The sequence below is a fragment of the Mustela nigripes genome, chromosome X (genome assembly GCF_022355385.1).
Source record: "Mustela nigripes isolate SB6536 chromosome X, MUSNIG.SB6536, whole genome shotgun sequence".
Taxonomy (NCBI): domain Eukaryota; kingdom Metazoa; phylum Chordata; class Mammalia; order Carnivora; family Mustelidae; genus Mustela; species Mustela nigripes.
Window position 1 is genome coordinate 115695998 of NC_081575.1, and position 18818 is coordinate 115714815.

General features: G+C 43.2%; 2 protein-coding genes across 5 annotated transcripts in view; one reads left to right on the forward strand and one right to left on the reverse strand.

Annotated features, from left to right (window-relative positions):
* The window catches only part of FRMPD4 (FERM and PDZ domain containing 4), an 843416-nt gene that overhangs the window by 448955 nt on the left and 375643 nt on the right, over window positions 1–18818 (reverse strand). The gene's annotated exons all lie outside the window — the stretch shown is intronic.
* On the forward strand, window positions 7153–7998 carry LOC132007439 (E3 ubiquitin-protein ligase SIAH1A-like). Its single transcript, XM_059385588.1, has one exon. It carries the CDS (start codon window positions 7153–7155, stop codon window positions 7996–7998), a length of 846 nt encoding a protein of 281 aa, XP_059241571.1.

Consider the following 18818-nt stretch of genomic DNA (forward strand, 5'->3'; position numbering starts at 1 on the left):
CACACACACACACACTCACACACACACTCACACACACACACACACACACACTCACACACACACTCACACACACACACGAGGAGAATGGTTTTTCCGTCTCGATTTTAACTTTAAGAGTAAATGATGTCTCGAGTCAACTATCAATTCACAGGAAATACAAAGAACAAAGAAACTTGTTAGGCCCTGCCGTGGAATTGAATCAGCAAACTCCAGAATGAGTAGAAATTCTACAGGACAAATGACCCAGCTTCTTAAAAAAAAAAAAAAAACACACATCATAAGAAAATAAGAGAGATGGGGAAACCTATAGATTAAAATAAACTTTAGAGGCCTATCAATAACTTATAGCGGTAGACCTTATTTGGATTCTCACTCAAATGAACAAGTTACAAAATACTTGAAACGATTCTATTTAGAATCAAGCAAACAAACAAAAACCAAGAGGACTGTTGAGAACTAGATCAGGGTTAAGTAAAAAAACATCAAGGAGAAAGCGGTAGCAGAAAATACGGAAAATTTTCCAGAAATCCTCAAGGTTAGTATCTAAATGTAGCCTCTTTTTCGGAATTTATCAAGTATGAAATTCATAATATAAAAAGTACATAAAATACATTGACACCAAGAAATGAAATAGAATTTAATAGGCAACGTCTTTGTAAACTTCCCTCCCCAAAAATACGGAAGATACTTGTTCAAATGTTAAGAACACTCCTAGAACAGAGCAAGACTAATGGCCAAAATCAAATACGGCAAGAAATGATCCTTTTCTGGCAGCCATTTCATTTATGACCAGGATGAATGGAGCATGTCTGAACACACCGCGATCATCTATTTTTTGACACAGGTGCAAAGCACATAGGAAAAACAGAACATAGGTTAGAAAACTTTGATGTATACCCTGGAAAAACGGTGTAAAACCGTAGTTCTTAGATGTAAAGACAAAATTCTAAAAATATTTTTGTTCTATCAAACACAGTGCATTATTATTAGAAGAAAAACTCTGCCTAAGGAATGTCCACATATATATTCGTTTTAGGAAATAAGTTTAAACCCTGCTCTTTTGTGTAGTTAGAGATCTCTCAGCCTCGGCACCGTTCACATTTGGGGACAGGTAATTCCTTGTTGTGGAGGCTGCCCTGTGCACTGCAGGATACGAGGTAGGATCCCCTGGCCTTTGTTTCCTAGATGCCAGGGGCAATACCCTTGTGCCAACTGTGACAACCCAAAAGGTCTCCAGGAATGGCCAAGTGGGGGCAAAATCATCCCCAACTGAAATCAAATGATATAGATCAATTCATGTTCTAACATCCAAGAGAAATAAATATCCGTTAACACCGCAATAAGCTAGGAACTCCAGACTTAGAGGAACGCATGGAGTTAGTTCCTAAGCCATGACCAGGACAAGGCATTCAGAGTTCAGATTTCTGGTGTATATATCTAAGCTTGCTGTCAAGCATTCTCTCTGATCAGATTGGCACATGTGTAATTTGGGAGTTATTTCAGGCTGCAGCAGTACCAGTCAGTGAGAACCAAAAGCTCCTCAAAAATGTGGATTTCATTTGGTCAAACATTCCATTTATGGAAAAACACATCGGCAAGACAAGGGCAGTGTCTCAAATGTGTTTCATGAAAAAAAAAAAAAAAAAATCTTCATAAAGTGCCCAAGAAGATGACTGGAAATGCTCCTTTTCCTTTCTTTTCCTTTTTTTCATTTCTTAAAAGCGACTTGCTCTGGGACGCCTGGGTGGCTCAGTTAAATGTCCGACTCAGTTTTGGTTTGGGTCTGATTTTGGCTCAGGTCATGATTTCAGGGTCATGAGATCCAGCCCCGTGTCAGGGCTCCACACTCAGTGGGAAGTCCACTTGAGATTCTCTCCCTCTGCCCCTCCCCCTGCACATGCTCACATAGCTCTCTCTCTCTCTCTCTCTCTAAAATAACAATAAATCTTTAAAAAATATAAATTATATATTTTGGTTACGATTCATGTTTTTTTAAGGTTTTATTTTTAATTAGTCTCTACACTCGGTGTGGGGCTCGAACCTACAACCAAGATCAAGAGTCTCATGCTTCCCAGGTACCCTAGGATTCACGATTTAATTTTAAAGCACTTTTCCAATGAAATCATTTCAAATAATACATGAATTATTATATATGATATGTAAATTATATATATATATAAAATAATTCCAGTGAAATAATTTTTTCATTGTAATTTTTTATAGAAAAATATAGAAGATATATCTGTGGAGGGTTTCATTTGGTGTCTAATTTTCAGATGCAAAAATTACTTTTGAATGAACTCTCCTTTCATTTCTACTGATTTGTTTTTAAATTTCGCTCTATCGCTTTCATAGTAGGATTAGAAAAGTACACATACATGAGTTCTGGGGACATGGCTGTGTGTTGTATCATTCTTCACGCTTGAACCACATTTGAAAATATCCTTACTGAGTTATTTAAATAAAATAATTTTTTAAAAATATGCACACATCTACTCTTAGTGCCATAGTTTTTCTTCTTGTTTGTCTATTTCTGATAAAAAGCCATGGGCCTTCTATGCCTGTACTCTGACTTTCAAATATACGTGTTCAGTAATGGCTCTACAAAAATACAATACTGGGTAAAAAGTACAATACTGGATATAATATCCTACACTGAAACCTAAACACTGTCCTTTAATTTATACTTACTCTCATAATTACTGATGGTTTAGTCTTCTAAAGCAGCTTAATAGTACTAATTACCTCATTAGTTATGCATGCCAAAATTTTTTCCCTTTTCTCTGGTACAGAAAAAGCATGAATTTTTATCTTTAAAAAAAAAAATGTCTTAGAGGGCGAGAGTCAGAATCTGTTTAGAAGCCCAGAGTGAGAAGTCTCTCCAGGATACGTGGGTAGGGGATTAGCTGGTTGGGATTTGGAGAGACTAACAACGGACCATGGAAGGATGGTCAACCCCCGAAGCAACGGTCAATGATGTAAGTGTGGAGAATGTCACATGAGAAATGAAATTAAATCCAGAGATCCAATTACATGCAGAGTATGTGGATGCAGCATTATGTACTTTGAAGGACTATAAAACTGGTGGGGTTTGATGCTTGATGAAACACAGAATTCAGAGGATTATCTTTGCTTATATTTGGATTTACTGTTAATGTTGTATAGTTTTTTTTTTTTAGATTTTACTTTTTTAATATTTTATGTATTTATTAGACAGAGAGAGAGCCAGAGCAGGAGGAGTAGAGGGAGAGGGAGAAGCAGACTCCCCGCTGAGCAGGGCCTCGATCCCAGGACCCTGGGATCATGACCTGAGCCAAGGGCAGTCACTTAACCCACTGAGCCACCCCGGCGCCCAATATTGTATAGCTTTTTTTTTTTCTTTTTAAGATTTTATTTATTTATTGTAGAGAACGGGGAGGGGCAGAGGGAGACAGAGAACCTCAGGTAGACTCCACGATGAGTGTGGAGCCTGATGCAGGGCTTGCTGTCCCAAGCCCGAGATCATGACCCGGGTGGAAATGAAGAGTCACACACTTAACGGACTGAGCCACCCAGCCGCCCCTGTTGCACAGCTTCTGATTTGTGTGCTCATCTTTACGGTCACAAGTACACACCCATGATTTCATTTTAAAATCCATATTGTATTAGCATCAACTAATAGTTTATATAAAGGAAACCTTATTGCTCAATTAAAAATTTTTCTTTAAATAAAAGAAAAAGTTTAGCTATCTGATTGTCAATCAAAAACCAGACCACCTAAAATCTTCAGTAACCGTGGCCCCTATTTTGGTGGAAGGCCTCTCTTCCCACGGCAAAGTCACGGGGAAAGTCAGCTGCTATTAACCACAATTAAATTTAGTCTGTAAAAGGAGAGAACATTTCATCCTGTCTTTTCTCCTTGCTTTACCCTAATTTGTCCTTCAAGTCAGAACATATTATTTCATTCTCAAAGCCATTACCATCCTTATCTTCCCCAAAGGGATGTGTAGCACCGAGCACATTTGGGCTCTCCATGGTCACCGTTGGATGAGCTCTCCGAATTGGACGCTCTGATGCTACGCCCTCTGCCCAGCTTCCAGTAGAGGGAGGACAGTGTTTGCAGGTGGAATGGCAATACGGGCATGTCCAAAGAACCCACTCGAACCCATCCTTTGTGTTATTCAGCCTACTGTTCAGCACAGAGCGCACAAACGAAGAAGGAATGACTGAATCACAAGCAAATAATCAAAATCAGATAACACCAGGGCAAGCCATTCTGCAGATGGCATTTCAAACAAGAAGAGTGATGAATTCCCAAGAGTTTGATTAAAGCTAAAGGGAGAGGGTAGTTCTATTCCCCGATTCTAGCTCTTCCCCAAGCAGGGTCCAATCCATCAGCAAGGTGTTAGCATGTTTTGTGGTTCTGTTTTGTTTTTTCTTTCCAACGTTGTAATTGCTACTCCATTGCTTGGTTTGGTTTTCTAACACCCAATCCCACTGCTCCTAAGTGTTATAGATATATAATTGCATTTTAAATGAAAGGGAATTTATTTTAATTTTGTTTTGGATATTTCTTAACACCCCTGGAGGTGGCTGGCAACATGCCAGGACGCTGAAAATCAGAGTCGCCAGAAAGTGCAGTTGGAGGAAAACCAAGAATGTTGCCAAGTAGAATCATCTTTCGGTGGTATTTACGCACCTCTCTGCTCAAGCCAGAGCAAACGCTCAACAACCTGCTACACAAACTTGTCTCGAACACTGGGTCATTTCTCACCTTCAGAACTGACTTTGGCTCATTTTGTAATTAATCTGTACTTCGAAGGTCCTAACGTAAGTTTTATATTGTAAACTGCCGACACAGCGATCTAGCTTTCACATGGGGCTCACACTCTGTCTCTTTACAAGCACAAACACACCCTCACATTCAGCACTAATGCTAAAAGGAGTCCTCTGCCTAGCTTGGCTGACCACCCGGCCGAACAATCCACTCTTGCTCATACTGCTTCTTTTGATGAACCCCACGGGGCCATTCACAAACTTAAATAAGAGAAGCGCATATGTGCAGGAGCCAGCTAGGAAATAAATTAGCCAAGTATTTCATCTCCTAGTGGATTACGCAGAAGGAAAAAAAAAATCAGAAGATAGCCCCTTGGATGAGGTCATTCAATGCCAAATATTTGAACAGTTACTACATGCAAGAACTGTGTAAGCTATGTGGCAATGCAAAATGGAATACAGCACAAATCCTGCCTTAACAAAGTTTCCCTGCCTTGTCTACATGGCCACACACAGCTGTCACTCTCCATTTCCAAATCTACCCCTGGTCCTGGTCCTGCTCTACTTAGCTCCAGCCACTGACTGCCTTCCCTAGAAATTTTAGTAAAGCCACACTGTTTATAGGTGCAAGGCAACTGCACACACTTGAACCTGGACTTTCCATTCAGTAACTTCACTGTCCACTCCGACTCATCACAGTGGTCTCTCTATCTGAGTCCTGAACTATAGTAGCAATAAATAATGATTTTTGAGAAAATGAAAGAAAATAATCCCATGGTGGGACCTGGTTAGGGCTATGGTTATAAAAAAGACCAAATCAGAATTCCAGGAAGTTTCAAACACAGCTCTCCAAGTATGTAGGGTTGCCAGATAAAATATAGAATACCCAGTTAAATTTGAATCTCAGATAAACAATGAATGGATTTTAGTATAAGTATATCCCAAATAATGCAGGAGACATACTCTTACTAAAAAGAGAAGCTGTTCACTGTTTACCTGAAATTCAAATTTAACTGAGCATCTTTTGTATTTTTATTTCTTAAATCTGACGTTACAAATATACCCTTTTGAGAATCATTTGCATTGAGAGATCTCCCTTTTGAGTTAAAAATAGTCCTTAGGATGTTCATACCCTCCTATCAATTATTTTATTTTTTAAAGTTTTATTTAAGTAATCTCTACCCCCAACGTGGGATCAAACTCACCCCAAGGTTAAGAGGGGCATGTCCGGGGCGCCTGGGTGGCTCAGTGGGTTAAGCCTCTGCACTGGGCTGGGGTCATGGTCCCGGAGTCCTGTGACGGAGACCCGCATCAGGCTCTCTGCTGAGCGGGGAGCTCAGCAGAATAAATAAAATCTTAAAAAAAAGAATTTTTACAAAGAGGGGCATGCCCTTCAGACTGAGCCAGCCAGGGGCCCCTCCTCCTATCAATTATTTTAAACGGTCCTTACGGTGCATTAATGTCCTCAGAAAACTGGCTTTGTGCTTGCCAGGCTGGCTCAGGCTGTGGAGCATGCTACTCTCGATCTTGGGGTTTTGAGTTCAAGCCCAACGTTGGGTGTAGAGATTACCTAAATAACTAGATATTTTTTTAAAAAAGAAAATTGGATTTGTGAACAGGAACGAGAGATAGCCTAGGAGAATTTAGAGCTTGAAGCACTGGTATCCTTACCACCGGGTAGGAAGGCTACATAGAATTTAGGATCACAAAACACATTCAGGGCCCCGCCCCCTTCGGGCTGCTGGCGCTTAGAGACCTACCTTCTCAAGGCTGCTGCTGTAGGGTGTGGCCAGAACGCGCGAGGAGCGCGCTCTCGAGCGTAGGGGGCGGCCATTGTGGTGCGCACTCCCGAGTCTGAAGTGACCCTTGAAAGGCGCGCTCTTGAGCTGCCAACGCGACGGTTGAACGGCGCGTTCTCGAGCTTCCAAGGCGACCGTTGAACGGCGCGCTCTTGAGCTTCCAAGGCGACCGTTGAATGGCGCGTTCTCGAGCTTCCAAGGCGACTGTTGAACGGCGCGCTCTCGAACTTCCAAGGCGACTGTTGACAGGCGCGCTCTCGAGCTTCCAAGGCGACCGTTGAAAGGCGCGCTCTAGAGCTTCCAAGGCGACCGTTGAACGGCGCGTTCTCGAGCTTTTAAGGCGACCGTTGAAAGGCGCGCTCTCGAGCGTCTGAGGCGACCGTTAAAAGGCGCGCCCTCGAGCATCCCAGGCGACCTTCGAGAGGCACGTTTTCGAGCGGCGGCGGCCCGGCGTGTCCCGTCGGTGTCGGTGTCGGTGTCGGCGCTCGTGCCGGGGCCGGGGCCGGGGCCGGGGCCGGCACGGAGAAGAGGCGGCGGCGACGGCGCGGCGCGTGTGAGCCTCGAGCCGGGGTGTGAGGCGCAGCGTCGGCCTCCAGAAATGAAGCGCCAGTGCCCGGGGGCCTTACCTCCCGGAGCGGCGACGTGTAACCCGCCCCAGAGGCTGCCCTCCCTGGCCGGCACGACCGTGCCCAACAGCGACTTGGCGAGCCTTTTCGAGTGTCCGGTGTGCTTCGACTATGTGCTGCCCCCCATTCTTCAGTGCCACAGCGGCCACCTCGTGTGCAGCACCTGCCGCCCGAAGCTCAGCTGCTGCCCGACGTGCCGCGGGCCGCTGGCGTCCATTCGCAACCTGGCCATGGAGAAGGTGGCCAACTCCGTGCTGTTCCCGTGCAAGTACGCGGCCACCGGCTGCGCGCTCGCCCTGCGCCACACCGAGAAGGCCGAGCACGAAGAGATGTGCGAGTTCCGCCCGTACGTGTGCCCGTGCCCCGGCGCGCTCTGCAAATGGCAAGGCTCGCTGGAGGCCGTGATGCCGCACCTGATGCACCAGCACGAGTCCATCACCACGCTGCAGGGCGAAGACATCGTGTTCCTGGCGACCGACATTAACCTCCCCGGCGCCGTGGACTGGGTGATGACGCAGTCCTGCTTCGGCGTCCACTTCATGCTCGTCCTGGAGAAACAGGAGAAGTACAACGGGCACCAGTTCTTCGCCATCGTCCAGCTGATCGGAACGCACAAGCAGGCCGAGAACTTCGCCTACCGGCTGGAGCTGAACGGCCACCGGCGCCGGCTGACCTGGGAGGCGACCCCGCGCTCCATTCACGAGGGAATCGCCACCGCCATCAGGAACAGTGACTGCCTCGTCTTCGACGCCCGCATGGCGCAGCTCTTTGCAGAAAACGGCAACCTGGGCATCAACGTGACGATCTCCATGTGTTAAAACGGCAGGCCCGCGGCTTTCCCGCCGCGGCCGAAAACCCTCGTGCTCAAGTTCACGGAGAACAAGGCACCCACGTTAGCCCATCAGCCTGAAATTTTGAGAGGTCTAGACACACGAGGTAAATAAAAGGAAAGGCTGTTCAATACAGGAAATAGCTGCATGTAGTTACACGAATATATTTAAAAATAAGTCAACAGTAAATTATATAAGGTATATAATTAAATATTATATATTGCACACACACACACACACACACACACACACACACACACACACACCCAGCATGGGCATCTCTTGTATTAAGAAAGGGAGCATTGTTAAAAAAAATTATGAATTTGTGTTGCAGATTGAGTGTACTGTTCAAAAATACATACTGGGTTTTTGTTCTGTGTGTGTGCCCCAGAGCTAGTGTGTATGGGGAGTGGGGGGAGGGTATTTTTTTCCTTTAACCAATAAGCCATGTTGAGTGCTCTCGAACCACTGTTTTTTTTTTCCCTTTGTGGGTCAACATACAGTGCTGCTATGTGTGTATATTTTGTGGGTGTATGTATTTGCTAATTCTTATTAATTCCAGTTTTTCATTAAATTTGATTTTCTTTTCTGTAATTCAGGTTTTTCCTCGCCTTTTTGGGGTGCCTTTTTAAAGTTAGTGCCTTTCTGATATGCATAGTTGTTTATGATAAACCTTATACATAGGTATTCGATACATATTTCCTTTTCCCCCATTAATCAGTTTATTACAAATATTTTAGGCAGCAGCTCTTTCTTCCCACGGGTCCTGTCCCCGTGTTTTAATAAAACCACCATTTTGCACCAGAAATAAAAGAAAAAAACAACAAAAAAAGAAAAAATGAATAAATGAAAAAAAGAACAAATACGAAAAAAAGAAAAAATAAGTATTTTACATTCAACTCTTTTGAGAAAGGAAAGTTCCAGAAAGGAAAGGTAACAGCAGAATTATCAGAAGCTATTTAAAGCAGGTATACGATGGTCTCTATTTGTATGTTTCTCTCTCTTTTTCTCCAGTTGACTCATACCTTTGAATTTATTATTTGGAAGGCTAAGTAATACTGATTTTTTTTTTAAATACCAGAAAAAATGTGTCCCCCCCCCAAATATCTTGGACAAATCACATGTTTAAAATTTGTTCTTGGAGTGCCTGGGTGGCTCAGTAGGTTAAGCATTTAGCTCCAGTTGCGATCCCAGCATCCTGGGATTGAGTCATGCATCGAGATCCAGTCCTGCATTGGGATCCAGTCCTGCGTCGGGATCCAGCCCTGCATCAGGATCCAGTCCTCCATCGTGATCCAGCCGTGTATCGGGCTCCTTGCCCAGCGGGGAGCCTGCTTCTCCCTCTGCCTGCTGCTCCCCCCAACCAAAATAAATAAAATCTTTAAAAAAATAAAATAAAATTTGTTCTTGTATTTATTGGTTTTGCAGAAGAAGGCATCGTCTTACACAGTATTTATAATCAAAAGCAAATCATGTTTTAAAAAGGCAGTTTGAAAAAAAAAGGTTTTATTCTTTTATAATTCTCGTTAAAAGACTACCTGGCAAATTTAAAAAACACACATTCAGAAAGTAAAAGTGGGCCACTGAAAGTAAAAGAAATAGGAGAAACTGGGAAACAATGGAGCATTTTGGTGAGGTTCCTGGTAGTGGCTCGGGTCCAGTTGAATATTATTTCTGAGTTTACATGGATTCTCTGCAACATGTGAAATTGCATTTTTTCCTAAAAGAAACCTAGACTTAACTTCACACAGTATTTGAATGGCTGGTGCCCTCACTTATACTTCCTACTATACCATTAGCTCCATTAAGGCAAGAAATCTTTTATTCTGGTGTCCCAGGGCCCAGCTCATCCCCATTTCTATGGTGGGTGAGCATAAATATTTACTCCCTCTTGTGGTTGATTGAGTTGATATATCTGGATTTAATTCAAAGGCTACACAGCTCAACATAGTCTAGTTCACAGATCATTCCAACATTGTTCCCTCCCTGCCCCAATCCCACTGAACAGTGGTGTTTGCCAATCTAATCTCCCTATGTTCCCATGGGTGCCAAATAAAGTATCAGTAAAGAGAGAGAAGCAGGAAAAAAAAAAAAAAAAGGCAGATCTACTCCCATGTGACCTTCTTCAATGGGTTTTCCTCTCGTTAATCTATCTGTTTTGACTTATGAGTGACCATAGAGCCCTGTTTGCTTGGGACAACTCTGGTTTATGTCTGTTGTCCCAGGGTAATTATTAAGGGCCCCCCTTTGACTCTCAGAAGTGCCCTGGACCGGAGGGTCACCCCACTCCGGACACTCAAGAACTCATGGTAAGTAGGAAGGTACTATAGAAATAACCAATAGAGCACACAAATGTTTGTCCTCAGAATGGCCAAGACAAAGACATTCACGCCGTTTAATGTGCTCTACTCAAGAACTAGAAACCAGAATTAACAGACTCATAAGGTGGGCAGTGCTGGGGTTTTTAATCTCATCTGTTGACTCTTGATGCTGGTGAAAAGCCTAGCTGCACAGAAGAATCACTTGGGCTCCAGGAGCTTTCAGAGCACACAGAATGACATTCCTAGCCCTAAACGAGGAGGTTCTTACCTAGCAAATCTGGGTAGGGCTAAGGAATCTATATTTTTTTAAAGCTCACCCGAATGAGTCTTCCAGATACTGAGGCTCATAAATATTAAGTAAGTTTCTACGGCAGCCTCAAGATTGAAACAGAAACCTCCCTATCTCCCTGACTTGAATGCATGATAAAACAGAAAAGGGAAATATGTTACCAGGGGAAAAAACTTATCCACATCACAATTTTAGCTACTGTGACATTAATCACAATATCCCATGTGATTATGTGATAGCTCTTGCCGGAATCCCTCCTACCAATTCCACCAGCTTGGTCTTATCTCACTTCCTGTTTAAGAGATAACTTCAAAAGGAGCAGCTGTCAAGCATAAAATTTGAGAGATGATTTATGCAAACAAGAGATAAAAAACTAATTTATCTTCCACTAAACATAATGAAAAACACCCCATAAATCCACCAATTGATCCAGCTTTCTAAACACGAAAACCAAGGCTACTCTCCAAGTCTTAACTACACCCTTAATATTTTACCTGGCAACAAAGACAACATATGAAAAACCCCACAGATCCAAGAAAAAAGGCGGTCTTATCCAATGGTGACCAACCTTGTGTCCCACACAGGCAAGGAAGTCACAAATGACTGTCAAACAAGTTTTAATATTCCATAAACCTGTTGTAAAAATGGGAGTGTACCCCAATAAGGCAGCTCAAGCTCTGTGAAAGGCCAAACATGTTTTCTTTCACCAGAAGCCTATCAACTCAATGTGTTAACGGTGGCTTCTTCAAAGTTCAGATGAACTTCTCGTGTCACTATCAGAAATTCTACATCATGTCTGATGGACCAGAGATGCTCACTAGCAAGGATTACAATGCAGTGCAAGGACAGGAAGAGTTTAAGTTTGCAAATGACCTTAGTTAGATACAAGCAACAAGTGTTAACAACAGGCATTGCTGAAAAGCTCGTAAATAACCTGAATGTTTCCTTTATTATTTATCACTACTTCAACTGTGACAGCGCTATCATATTACTATAAAGCAGTCTCTGGGATGTGCTCTCCCAAACATTGGTGCCATGAGATTTTAGGTTAGTTTTTGTTTGTTTGTTTGTTTGTTTGTTTGTTTAATTTTATTTATTTATTTGACACAGAGAGAGCACAAGCAGGTGGAGTAGCAGGCAGAGGGAGAGGGAGAAGCAGGCTCCCTGCTGAGTAAGGAGCCTGACACGGGGCTTGATCCCAAGACCCCGGGACCATGACCTGAGCTGCAGGCAGTTGCTTAACCAACTGAGCCACCCAGGCACCCCAGTGCCATGAGATTTTTGTGCATGTTATGCAAAAAGAGGATTCTGTGATCAGGTGAATTTAGCAAAAGTTGGTTTAAATGAAGTTCAAGAGCATCCTTAAAGGCAGGATAACCAAGAGTCTTTAATATGTTTTTGTGAAGTATAAATCCCCAAGAGGTAAGGGTATAATATTCAGCATTTTCACAATGTATTTGGCCAAAGGTTTTCTTCTGTAGTGTAAATGGAGGAATATCCTGGGGTACCTCAAAATATATTTGGGGAGCACTGAAACAGACAATTGATAGTTACACATCATTGATAAAATCTGGACCAGAAACAAATCAGAAAACCAGTGGACCCGGGTAAATCAATCTGACTGTGTCACTTCCTCATTACTGTTCATTTTTTTCTTATCAAATTAACATTTCTACACACGAATAGACACACCATAGTAATTAATCTTTTAAATCGGAAGTAGTAGAAGCCCTTCTCCATCTAACCTGTGTTCTGCTGAATCTCACTTCCCCAAACTGTTGGGGAGCCTAAAGTTCCTTATATAGCTGCTTCCCTTGCTTCTAGACCCCTCAACAAGCGTCGAAAGGCTCTTGAGTAATTCCTGTTTGTCCTTAAGAATTTCTACCATGTACTCCTCCCTTGGCTGCACATCCGTGTAGAGATCCCTCCTCAGGGCCTTCCAAGGCCATGAAGGAGCTGCTTCCCATGGGGTTCCACTGACGCCACCATCAAATACCACCACCTCCAGAATCACCAAGGGACAAGAGCCACCATACCCCGATAACACAGTCCTTGAGATGCCATGTGTGCTTTGGAGTCATTAATGTGCCGTAGCTACGCTCTCCCTTTCTGTCGCACTTGGTCACATAGGACATCAAGGCAATGTTCCTTTGCACCCTTCCCTATCTTCCAATATAAACACAGCTTTCAGATTTTACTATCAGAAAGCAACTTCTCATGGACTGCTCCCCTATCTACACATCCTTCCAGTGGAGGCCCTGACTGCCTTCTGTCTCGGACTAATTTTTCAAAGATGTCTGTACACGGAACAGACTTAGAAGATCTAGGGCTTCCCTCCTTCCCTCCAAGCAAAGGGCAGGAACGCTTGCCGCGTAGGAAGGTAGAGACTGCTCCTGCCTTCGGAGCGAAGGGTACACATGATTACTGCCCCCTCGAAGAGACTGGGACTCTCTAAGCGCAGGGCTCCTTTCCTGCAGTGGAAACCACCACACGCCCTGCATCCACCTGCTCCTCTTTGTGTTGCCGCATGGGCACTGGCACTCAGAACAGACACAAAAGCTGATACTCTGCCTGCTGCGAGCAAGAGCGAGGTCCTTCCTTGTCCAAGTGTCTTGGTCTCCGACAAGGGTGTTGTGTCTTCCTTCTGTCAGCATCCACGAAGCTGCAGCAGGCTATCTTAGCTTACAAGTAAGGAAAGAAGATTTCTGACCCCCATCAGACACAATGGGGGATGGGCGTGGGGGGTGGGTACGTGGCTGGCTCAGTAGAAGAGCATGTGACCCTTGATCTCAAGGTCTTGAGTTTGAGCCCCATGCTGGGTGTAGCAATTACTAAAAAATATAAACTTAAAAAAAAAAAAAAAAGCTCCCATCTTAAAAATCTCCAACCCCTCACAGATCTTGACACTTATATTTAGGAAACTTTTGTCTGGAATTAAGATCTAAAAGCAGATTTGGGGGACACCTGGGTGGCTCAGTTGGTTGAGCATCTGACTCTTCGTTTCGGCTTGGGTCGCAGGATGGAGCCCTGTGTGGGGCTCCACGGTCAGTGTGGAGATGCGGGGGGGTCTGCTTCTCTCCGTCTCCCTGTGCCCCTTCCTCAGATGATGCTTTCTCTCTCTCTCTATCTCTCTCATATAAATAAATCTTTAAGAAAAATAAATGCAGAGGCACCTGGGTGGCTCAGTGGATTAAAATCTCTGCCTTCAGCTCAGGTCGTGATCCCAGAGTCCTGGGATCGAGCCCCGCATCGGGCTCCCTGCTCTGCGGGAAGCCTGCTTCTCCCTCTCTTTCTCTCTCTCTACCCGCTTCTCTGCCTACTTGTGATCTCTGTCTGTCAAATAAATAAACAAAATCTTAAAAAAAAAAAAAAAGAAATCCAGATTTTAGAACTAAACTAGAGAAAAATCCAACAGTAACATATACTTGAAACTTGGCTGAGTTCTTGTGCCAGATACTGATCTTTTCATTTAACGCTGACAACAGCCCTAGGAGGCAGTCACTACAATTCCCTCCCGGGCTGGCTGATGCCATCAGTAATGCAACGGGCCCACCACCCTACGTGCCCTGGGCCCAGGGACAGCACACCACTTCGGGCCAGCCAGGTTTCTTCTTCACTTGCTTCACTCTTGCTTGTGAGATGCTACGGGTTGCTACAACACTCACTCCGAGCAAGAGCGAGGTTCTTCCTTGTCCAAGTGTCTTCAAGTAACACTACTCCAGAGAATTCCAGCCCCTGAAAGGTTGCTAGCTCTGTATGAACGAAGCCTGGCTGTCATAGCCCGGCTTCTCATTCGTGACAAAGCTACATCTGCGATACTTCTGTTGTTCCATTTGCAGTTAGGCAGAAGGGCAAGAAACACTTTCCGTTCGGTCCTGAATTACATCAGAATTTTAGAGCACACAGAGCCCTTAGAGAAAGTCACTGCTGATTAAATATTAGCTTCACTGTTACGTAAAGCGCCATCGGGATAGCCATCTATCCTTCCTTAGTTTTGGTTAAACAATTTTGGGCCAATTTAAAGATGAACAGTGAAACAGTTCTGCCCTCATCTTATTTGCCATAATCGCTCCTTCTATTTCCTATTCCCTTGGGTACATTAGTGCTCACTTATACACACAACCTTGCTGTTAATAAAAAAGATTTATGTACCAAGTAAGATTTTATTCCTTCCATCAAATGTTTACTTAAGGAGGCTTTATTGCATAAAATACTATCCTTACTCAGTGCACAAACAGATTTCTCTTTCTAAACCCATTTCCTTTCTTTCCATACTTCAATCTTAATCTGTTGTGGGGATTTTATTTAGCTCTAGAATTCTGACTTAGCATATTGTTTGTTTCATATATAGGATCTTCAAGAAAAGAGAAGTTATTACTGTTACTGTTAAAAACTTGCAAACTGGCACAGCGGCTTCCTCAAGATGCACAGAAAAGACGGTTTAGTCAAAGACTATCTTTGGTACAGCAGGGCCCCTACAGATGGGAAATGGACATTTCCTAACTGGTCCACATTTAGAAAACAAAGAGGTAATATATATTACAATGAATTTCAAACCTTAGGTCCTTTATGCTAGTAATATTACTCATAGATATTCACCCTAGGAAAGTAATTCCAAATAAGAACAATAAAAACCATCCCAACAGAGCACACAGAAAGGCTGAACTTGAGAATACAAAATCAGAGCCAAACTCAATCACCAAAGCATCCTCCACTTACCAACAGAGACTTTTGGATAAAGATCAGAAGGAAACGCAAGAAAGGAAATTACACTGCTGTCAGGATGGTGAAGAAACAGGATACACAGATGACCCTTACGCAACACAGGTTTGAACTGCGTGGGTCTACTTATATATGGATTTTTTTTTCGTAAATATAGTACTGTAAATGTATTTTTTCTACCATGTGATTTTAATAGCATTTTCTTCTCTCTAGCTTAAGAATACAGTATATAATACATATCACATACAAAATAATGTTAATTGGCTGTTTATGTTATTGGTAAGTCTTCTGGCCAACAGCAGGCTACTAAATTTTGGGGCAAGTCCACTATGGTAGACAAGGGCACCTGATGGCTCCGTCGGAGGAGCAGGGGACTCTTGATCTCAGGGTTGTGAGTTCTAGTCCATACAAAGACTCTGATGCCCATGTACATAGTTACTTTATTTGTAATAGGTGATCCCTGAAAACAATTCCACTGTCAAATACCTGGCAAATCAACAAAATATAATACATCCCTACAACAGAATACTACTAAGCATTAAGAAGGAAAACACTTATATGTGAAACAACATAGCTGACCACCAAGTAATTAATGAGTAAGCTTAAGGGTTGCGAAAGATTAGAAAGACAACTACCAACTTCAAATGTCAAAGAGCTACGGTTAAGAAAGAAAGCCAAGCAGAGACATTTATCTTGTGATCTAAAGACACAACTAGTACACATCTGGACAGTCTGCAGGATCCCAGAACCCATCAGGATCAATTAATATTGTCTATGGTATTCGGGATAGGTTTAACAAACGAGTTGTCCCCAGAAGTTCATGTTATTTTACCTTCTCTAAATTGCCAGCCGTCCACAACTCCACCTAACAGTATTCGAGTAATCATTAACTTAAATATATATCTATTTGGGAATGAATGTAATTTCTAAAGAAAACTAAATAAAAGATAAAGAAAAAAGAAGAGTTAAGTTAGAAGGTATGTAAGCTTTTGGGGCTCCTGGCTGGCTCAGTCATGTGACTGAGCGTGTGACTCTCGATCCTGGGTACAGAGATTACTTAAAATCTTTTTGAAAGAAGGAAAGCAAGCAAGCTTTTATTTAATCTGCCACACCTGTAGATAAGCATAGAAAGTATCATTATTTGGACCATGAGATTATATTCTAGGTTATAAACAACTATAATAGAGAAAATATTACGCTAACCACACCAATTCCCTTCCTGGAAACAAAGAGCACATTTCCCAGTACCCTTTACAGTTAGGCTGAGGTCCACATGTCATCCTTCTAACCAATGGAATGTGGTAGAAAGAGATTTAAGCTACTTCTAAACCTGGAGCGCCTGGGTGACTCAGTCGGTTGGGCCCCTGCCCTCAGCCGGGGTTATGACCCTGGGTTCCTGGGATCAAGCCCCACTGCCAACTCCCTCCCGGCTCAGTGTGAGACTGCTTCTCCCTATCCTTCTGCTGCTCCTCCTGCTTGTGCATTCTCATGCTCTCTCTTTCCCTGTAAAGTAAATAAATGGAATCTTAAAAAAAAAAAGAAAGAAAGAAAGAAAAAGAAAAGAAAACAAAAACAAAAACAAAACGCCCTGGGGTGGGTATTAAGGAGGGCACGCATTGCATGGAGCACTGGGTGTGATGCACAAACAATGAATCTTGGAACACTGAAAGAATAAAATAAAGTTAAACATACACACACACAAAAATGCTAGTTCCAAACCTGAACTCAGAAAAACCCTATATGTTAGGGTGCCTGGCTGGCTCAGTCAGTGGAGACTCTTGATCTTGGGGTTGTGGGTTGAGCCCCACAGTGGTTATAGAGGTTACTTAAAAAAAAAAATCTTAAAAAACATATATCCCATGTGCCAGCTACACTTGCTGGGGATGGGGTGGATAAACGGCTGGAAAAGGAAACAAAATGTGTGCTTTAAGCTCTGTTTCTCAGTGGGCTGGTTAAAAAGTTGTGCTCAGTTGTAACAACCCATTCAGCAGCACACTCGTGATGGTGCTTCTCTCTGTGTGTCTGTTACAGTTCGGTAACAAATTCACGGAACATGATTTTACATCCCTCTTCCTCTTCCATGGCCACTTGGGGCACCACCTGTTTTTGATGACCAAGTCACAGGACAGCCGCAGTCTCAGGAGAATGCCAGTAATGGGGTTGGTCCCTTCCTGCAGCACAGGACTAATGTCATCTACCTGGGTGGCAGTTCACCTCCACAGAGGGCACAGTACCTCTGTGAATACTAGAATACTAGTTCTGGTGGTCTTCAAGATGCAACCACAGAGCTTTATGACAGTGGGTTTCAAACAATGGTGCATGGACCGTTGCATCGGAAGCATCCAGGATGTTTGATTAAAATCCAGATATTCCACAGCAGAATTTCTAAGAAGGATCAATGAGAAACTGATTTTTTTTTTTATACTGAGCTCCCCCAGGTGATTATTATGCATACAAAAACTTGAGAACTATTATTATAGTGTGATGACAAAAGTCACAATAGCTGACAAATACTAAACTATTGTTTTAATACCCTTAAGTAAGGGTATTAAAAATACAAAGGCTTACCCTTTTGTCTCAGTGGATTAAGGCACGGGAGTCAGCTCCTCCTCGTTATAGAATCCTAGATAAAAGCCCTTGATTGAGCACAAAAGAGCTAGATGCTGAGTGCAGCCCTACTCTAATTCTCCGCCTGAGCCAGGTGAACTCATCCACATTGTGGCCGCCGCTGCAGTTTCTCCATCTGCAAAATTTGAAGAGCTCCCCTAGGATCTATGGTTTCAAACCATTTTACTAAAAACTACTCCTATAGCAAATCTTGTGTGCAAGGCAGTACATGGAAAATAGAAGCAACAGCTTGTTTCGGTTGGAAGGAGAGGGAGCAACACTGAACCACTCCCAAGCCTCCAAATGCAAGGACCCCTGTGGGTGCCCCAGAGAAGCTACATACAGAACCACAGACCGAGGAGCAGAGTTCAAAATCTCCCGTCTAGGGGGCACCTGCGTGGCTTAAGCATCCAACTTCGGATCAGGTCATGATCTCAGGTCCTAGGATCGGACCCTAGAGCGGGCTCTTGACTCAGTGGGGAGTCTGCTTGTCCCCCTGCCCCCTCCACCTACCCTCCGCTAGTGTTCATGTGTGTGTGTCTCTCTCAAAAAAATAAAATCTTAGAAGAAAATCTTTGATCTAGCTCATATCTTAGCCTCCTTTTATCTGGAAATTCTGACAGTCATGATTATGACCCTAAAAACTCTTTAATTAAAGTCACCTCTACCATTTTCCTGTGTTTAGAGCGGACTTACTTCCTCTACTCCCAGCTGGAGGAGAGGGCGGGTTAAGCTGGGAAGGGAGAAAAACCGATTCCAGAGATCTACAAACCCTGATGATGAATTCTATGAACTCCCCTAACTAAATTCTCAGACAACTTTGTATTCTTCGACTAGGAAGATTTCTGTCCTTCTTTGAGTACAGTCCA